A 7,072-nucleotide genomic window follows, 5' to 3' on the forward strand; every position below is an offset into this window, starting at 1 on the left:
CAAGGACTTGCATATCTCAGCGTCACCTGTCATAGTTTTAGTCCTTATACACTCCAGAGAGGTGTCTGAAAATGGCTTCAGGAATCAGTATGGAAAGCAGTGAGTTCTAAATCCCCCCACACCTTGAACTGAACCTGTTTTTCTGGGGATTGGCATATTGGCATAGCAGCATCCCTCTTCTATGAACTACAGCTGTGGAGGAGCTGCTCTCACAAAACAGGGCTGTGTTTGGGGCATTTGACTGGTGGAGAGGAAGGGTTGGCTTTGCTTCAGGTGTGCATCTGCTTCCTGAAAGGAGAGTCCAAGATAGAGCTGTTCTGCTCCAGGCATGGGCCTGAGACTTGCTCTTTTAGTCTCTTCCAACTTGACTTAAACATTAACTGGAGTGATTAGATAAGAGCCTCAGCTTTTGTTACTAAGAGCCTGTCCCTTATATATGAAGGGAAGTTTGACCACGCAGCCTGGGCTCTGTGCCTTCCACATCATTGTGTTGCAGTTACATTTACGTCGGTCAGCTTCTGGAGGTATGAGAGTTTGCTCTGTTTCAGAATCTTTCCAGTTCTTTGTGCCCTGTTAGGTGTGTAGGTGCTGCCTCAGTCTCACCTGATGTGGGTGTGGTACCAGTGCAAAGAATGTGCAACAGTAAATTTACTGTTACCTTAAATGTAAGACAGCAAAGATTCAAATACTTCTGAGTAGATGAAAGCAAACAACTTCAAGTTGGATACGCAACCCTTAAAGTTGTGGGACAGTAGTAACGTTCAGAACAGCATTGTAAGCAACATTACAACAAGTCACCTTCTCTGTACACACGTTTAACGGTGCTCTCGGGAAGCACATCAGGTCTGCATATGATGGAGGAGCAAACATTAAAATAATGTTCTGTAGCAGCTAGTGTCATGCTACTTTCCCTGGTGCCATAGCTGCATGCTTCCAACTGCTGTGATGGAGAAAGGCACAATTGCAGAAGTTTATTTTTTAATTTAGTGGTTGCTATCCAACAGTCTAGAACAACATACTAAAGTTAAACTTTATAAATTTTCTTCATGTATTACCTCATTAACTACTAATATACACTGAGGAACTTTGCAATTGTTGCAGTTCTTTCTTTATTCATATGAAGAGAGCTTAGAAAATAACCCTATGGGAACAGTTCAACAGAACTGCTGGAAGGGCCTGTGGAAGACATCAACCAACCAAGAGAGGGCTCTCACTCCTGCGTTAGCTACACTGAGGTGACTGTCAGGGTAGGTAGTTAAGGCCAGTTTCTTGAAGGAGTGTTACATCTGTCAAAGGAAAGGGAACAGAGCACAGCACAACAGCTCAGCTGCAAGCCTGTTTGTGCAATGTGGTGTTGCTCAGCTTTCTGCCGGGGAAGGACTTTACCAGTAGTTCCATGTGTGCTGAAAGAGGATGGCAAGAGCCCTGTAGCTTGGTAGTGCCGGACAGATAAGGGATCATGAGCCTGCAGAAGCCTCCTCCATCCTGAGGGTAAGCAAAATAACTTCATACAAAAACCTCTAAGGCAATAAATCCAATGAACCATGCGAAGGTTAAGTCTGTTGTTAAGATACTCCCTCTCATTCTCAACTAATGAAAGACATTAACTAGATACTCAAATTTTCTATTTTCTGGAATATTAATAGTTGCTACAAGTATCTCAGGTATCTCTGAAGTAAAACAGCTTGCTAGCAGTTAAGCGTGGATACTAAAAATGTAACAGCTGCTACACTGCAGAAGAGGGAGTATGGATTTTATACACAAAAATGTTAAACTCACATTTGACTGTTTCCAGTGACAGGAGGTGAAGAAAATACTGGTTTGGAGGGTAGACTGCTACTTAGCCACTTTGAGAGGTTATGGTGCTTGGTGTTGCTTAAATGTAATTGAATGCACTTACCAAGCTAATACCAATTTGAAATGAAATTAAGATTAAAAAAGAATACATATCAGAAAGAGAATACTTGAAGAAGCAGCTTTGTTCACAGCAGGCTTATAGTAAAAGGCGTAGAGGTTACCACTGAAGATTTATCCCTCAGCTTACAGGTAGCTGAATTAACCCTTTCTTTGCATGCAATAGCAAAGAACCTGGCCGGAGGAAGCAATAATAATAACAGAAATATGTGCAAGTCTAAATCAATGATTCACTCTGCTTTATTTTTGTGCTTCTCAGACAAGCTTTTCCAAAAGGATTTGCTACATTTTTCCCTACACAGAAAAAGTGAGCCCCCCCAGTAGCAGAGTTTGCGTTTGGGAAGAGCAATACAAAATCTTCTACTGCTACCACAACGTTCAGTGAAGTCTCCAAAGGAATAGCATATGTACCCGTCCAGGGGTAGCTTCCTGGTGTGCTCCATGCCCTTCCCTTACTGCTCTAAGGTGAGGTTACGTTAATAACCCATCGTACCCATCACTGAGATTTGCAGGAGCTTGAATCCCTTTCTTCACAATCCCTTGAAAATCTGCAAGCATACTGCCACTGGCCTGCCACACAAACAACAGCCAGCTTTTGATGAAGATCAGTACGTCAAAAGCAAGACAAGCTTAGGAAGGAGCATGGTCCTTTCACCCCAGTATTAAGCCACTACTGTGGCCTTGAAAGCTTCAGTGCTCCTTGTAACTGCAGCAAGACAGGTCACCACTAAATACACTCGTCATCATTTGAGAGCAAAGTAAAAGACAACCATTTTCACCCCAGGAAGATGGTTGGGACCCTAATATGTTCTGCCTGCTATTAAACCTCAGGAATGTCTCCAGGTTTGTCTGGTGAAGAAATTAACAGATACCTGAAATTCACATACTCTTACAGATGTGAATATTGAGCTCCTGGGGATGGGTAGCTACGTGCCTGACGTCAGGACATCCCCTATACAAAAGTCGAGGCAGCAGTAGGTTAGTGCTGTCCAAGGACTTCAGACATTTTAAAGCTACTGGCAAAGGGGAAAGAGCTTGCACTACAACAAACAATGTATCTTAGAAGGATCAAAGCAATGCAGAGCTCTGGTGCAAATTTATCTTCTGACACAGCCAGAAAAATCTTTCAGAGACATAAGTAAAGGCAACCATTTTTATAGTTCTCTTTGGTTAAGGCAAGGGCTGGTAGATTCCTGAGTCCTCTCAGCTCACAAGTTCACGGTAAGACATCAGCTGCCATGTTCAAAGCAACCTGTGCTGTCAGCAGCAACAGTGATCTCTGGAGGTACTTATGCACCAAACTGCAAGTTAGGGATATCAGAGAGATGGCTTGAGGCCATACAGCAAACTTTCATCAGTAGAATAAAACTAAAAATCAAACAGCCTTGGAAAGATGACAACTTCATCAACTTCCGTTCCTGAGATCTCTTCAACAAAAGCACTGGGTCTTCTCTGCAGTTGGACTGGCAATCACTGGCCTGGAGTCAAGATAGATGGTATTTGGAGGATTCTCTCCATGAAGCTGCAAGGTATTTCGGGCTATCAGCTCCCTAGCCATCAAGACGAACACCTCTTCTATGTTTTGAGCTTCTTTTGCTGATGTCTCCAACACAGCTAGGAGCCCATACTTCTCTGCCAGTGTGCAGGCATCTTCAAACAGGACTTGGCGCTTATCCACCGAGTCTGATTTGTTCCCTTAAAACAAGGCAGATAATTGAACTTAGTCTCTCAAGATTTCTTTAAACACAATACATTCATTTAATTTTGGTAAATGATAGAATTATGTTGGGGCTAAGAATTGCTGGAAAAGCAAAATGTAAGCACATCGGAGACACAACCATAGAACATGGATCAAAACTGATGCTTATCAAATGAGTTAGCCGCAAAACAAAACTGTTCATCTAATTATTTGCTCTAGATAGTGGTGCCAGAGGATTCTTTAGAAGCAACTGTTTGTTCCTATTCCCTAATGTTTTTAAACATGAAGCAGTACTTAAATCAATTTTCCTTTTAAAAAAGCTTGGTAATCTTTGTAGCTATAGTGACCGCACACTATAAACCAAAGCAATGTTGCACAAAGGTTTATTCCTCGTTTGACCTTCACTGGAAGCCACGTGTGTTCTGCTATTTATTGTGAAGCTACTTCAGCACATCTCAGAGTGGATGCTCAGCTCTGGAGTGTTGTTAGTTTAACGCAGAGAAAAAGGAAGAACCTGCCCAATTGTTAACAAGGTTTTAACATGACCTATTTACATCAGTGGGTCATTTCAAGACAGTGTCAAAAGAGGAATTGACACCAACTATCTTGATGCTTACAAGGTATACCTAACAGGTTTCTGCACATACAGATGAAACTTCTACTCAAAGCAGTTTAGTCAAAAATCTGACAAATGATAAAGCATCTCAAATAAGACACCTGTGTATGTTTCAGTAGCTCCAACACTTGTAGAATTATCATCAGTTCTGGCATATACAGTGCCTGGTTGAAGTCTGCATTCCTAGTTTGAGGACAGCCTTTCATCACATTCAGATCTTGAATTTGAAGCATATATTTAAGCTAGTTCTCTTCTCCCTTTAAGCTGCTTCTAGCTTTTCCAAAGGGAAACAAACAGCAACAACTACCACCAGCAAAGCACAGGGCCTCAAAAACACCTTATTTGATGGTTGTTTGCCAGCTTAACAAAAGACACAAACACTCTTGACGCCTTTCCTCTTTCAGTTCCAAATGGGAGAGTTGAATTTTTAACCTTTCACACTAGGAAGGTATATAAAATGACTACATCTAATTAATCATACAAAGACTTCCTGCTAAAGTAAATAGAACAGCACAAGCTTTGGAAGAAAGTACCAAGTTGGATCCTTGTCAAAAGCTTTATTTTTACCATTTCGAAACATTTCTTAAGGAAAAAAAAAAGGCAGCCCTACACACACACACTAACAGGTCTTGTTCTTTGGAGTCATGAGTTAGAAAAACCCTACCAGAATGTAGTGATTATTTTTCCCTCCTTACTCATCCTGAACGCTGCAGTTGCATGCAGGTCAGAATTTGTTTCTTCAGAAGAAGAACAGGAAGAACCACCCAGCAGAAGTAAGTAATTTGCTAGGGGCACAAGCAAAAGCTTAGATCCTATGCCTACTGTGCTATGGGACTCAATGCTGCCTATCCTCAAAAGCCAGTTTGGGCTGCTGTGGCTGTGTGTGTTGCTCTCAGCACACTGCAGTGGAAGAAGCAGTGGAAAGTAAATAAAGGCTCTGTCATTTTACCATGTCAGAGCTCTCATTTACAGCTTCTTCCTTGGGGGAGAAGAGCAACAATAATCTGAAAGCTGAAGGGAAAGAACTGTCCTGCTTTCTCCCATCTCCAAATTCAGCAATTTTTATCTATTCCTTTCCTCAAGAGGCAAAGTTTCTTGAATGCTAGCAGTATAAACGAGGAAGAGGAATGCAAGCAGCCTATTTAGTGCTCTTCCAAAGCCATATATCCCTGTTTACTGTCTTACCCAATTGGAGTCCTATTACAGAGCCATGGGCATGCATTATCAAAAGAACTGGGAGGAAAGATGAGAAGGAGGAGTTGTGTTGCTCTGTGCGTTCTGCTTCCTCTTAAATTATCAAGCTGCTGAATTCCTGCACATCAGGAACAGCTCATCAGGCTTAGTGCTGTTCTAGCCTCAGTTGGTTTGGGTTTGCTAAGCTAGCAGCAAGTTTGTTGCATTATTCCAGCATGAAAAGAACAAGTAAAATGTTTCACTGTGCAATAGGCTTGGTCCTATCTGGATCAGGCTGTGACTTTTCCAATTTTTTAAGCTTAGATCAAACTTAAATGTATTTGAATCTATTTTAATTAAAACTGTGTTCCTCTTTAATTCATAGTTCACAGATGAAGTAGGGGTGGGAAAGCGACAGGGATTTCATAATAATATTTAAAAAGCTATACAACATAGTATTTATAATTAGATTCCTACCAATTAACATCATGACCAAGTTTGCAGCACCATACTTTTCAATTTCACGGATCCAGTGAGGAATAGATTCAAACGTGGACCTCCTAGTAAGGTCATAGGCAAGGATGGCCCCATGGGCACTCCTGTAATAAGACTGGGTTATTGTCCGGAAGCGCTCCTGACCGGCTGTGTCCCACACTTGGATCTGTAAGAGAAAGGACAGACATTGTGAGGGGAAGTGAATGCTGCTTCCTACCTGTTTGCCACCCGCATCTATGTTTTTGAAACCCCTGGCCCTTTGCTGCAATGCAGCTAGACCTGTTCCAGCTCACTTCATTAAACCACAGTACGGCTTTGCCTTCTCCGGATCTGCAGAGACATTGATGTGTCTATTTAGATGGTGTACACAGACCCAAAAGCAAGCTGTTGAGAGTTAAAACAGCTTTGCAAAGAGCCCAACTTTCAACAGGTGTGCTGAGAGATACAGGGCATTACAGCCTCTCAATAGGAAAGGGTGAAGAGAAGAAGAAACCCTGATGCAGGGCTGGGCAGTGTGAGGGAGTCTGAGTTCAGGCACACACCAAAACTTTTAAGATCCAGAAGGTTTTCCATCCTTGCTGTCCCAGATCCAACTCCCATATCTCTAGAGGAGGGAAAATCCCCCCCTCCGAGCCAGAGGCGGCCTTCAGAGAACTCACCCCAGGTACAGCAGGAAACCTCTCGAGGTGATAACCCAGAGAGAAGGTGAGCGCAGGACTCATCCCCCCGTTAGGTGCCTGCTTCCCCGAGATACCCCGAGGGGCAGGGTTGGCGCTGGCCCCGGTTCCCCCCCGGCTCCTGCCACCGACCTTCACCCTCTTGCCGTCGAGATCCAGCGAGCGCACGGTGAAGTCGACGCCGATGGTGTTCTGCTGCTTCTCGCTGAACTGCCCCGTCTTGAAGCGGTGCACCACGCACGTCTTCCCCACGTTGGAGTCGCCGATCAGGATGATCTTGAAGAGGTAATCGAAGGCGTCGTCCGCCCCGGAGCCCCCCGAGAAGGGCATCGCGGCTCCCGCGGGGACCCCCCTCACCTGCCGGCCCGGGCGGCGCCCGCTTGGGACCGCCCCGCCGCTGGGGGGGCCGGCGGGAAATGTAGGCGCTGCCCTTCCTCCTCCTCCTCCTCCTCCTCCTCCTCCTCCAGCCCCACGGAGCCCAGCCGGTGCCGGAGCAGC

At 44.2% G+C, this 7,072-nt stretch overlaps 1 protein-coding gene across 1 annotated transcript; it reads right to left on the reverse strand.

Annotated features, from left to right (window-relative positions):
• Window positions 1-2,136: 2,136 nt before the first annotated feature.
• RAB19 (RAB19, member RAS oncogene family) lies at window positions 2,137-7,057 on the reverse strand. Its single transcript, XM_068663221.1, has 3 exons — window positions 6,707-7,057; window positions 5,880-6,063; window positions 2,137-3,609 (listed from the first exon to the last, which is right to left on the reverse strand). The coding sequence occupies exons 1-3, from the start codon at window positions 6,902-6,904 to the stop codon at window positions 3,344-3,346; spliced, it is 648 nt and encodes a 215-aa protein (XP_068519322.1). The 5' UTR covers window positions 6,905-7,057; the 3' UTR covers window positions 2,137-3,343.
• Window positions 7,058-7,072: the final 15 nt, after the last annotated feature.

Source organism: Anas acuta, chromosome 1 (assembly GCF_963932015.1).
Source record: "Anas acuta chromosome 1, bAnaAcu1.1, whole genome shotgun sequence".
Lineage (NCBI taxonomy): Eukaryota > Metazoa > Chordata > Aves > Anseriformes > Anatidae > Anas > Anas acuta.

What these genes read in the sequence shown, in the direction of transcription:
- RAB19 (XM_068663221.1), bottom strand. Translation starts at nt 6,904, where the DNA reads ATGCCCTTCTCGGGGGGCTCCGGGGCGGACGACGCCTTCGATTACCTC. An exon ending in TCGACGGCAAGAGGGTGAAG is followed by an intron (nt 6,064 to 6,706) that starts GTCGGTGGCAGG and finishes TTTCTCTTACAG; the next exon opens with ATCCAAGTGTGGGACACAGC. An exon ending in CTTGGTCATGATGTTAATTG is followed by an intron (nt 3,610 to 5,879) that starts GTAGGAATCTAA and finishes CCTTGTTTTAAG; the next exon opens with GGAACAAATCAGACTCGGTG.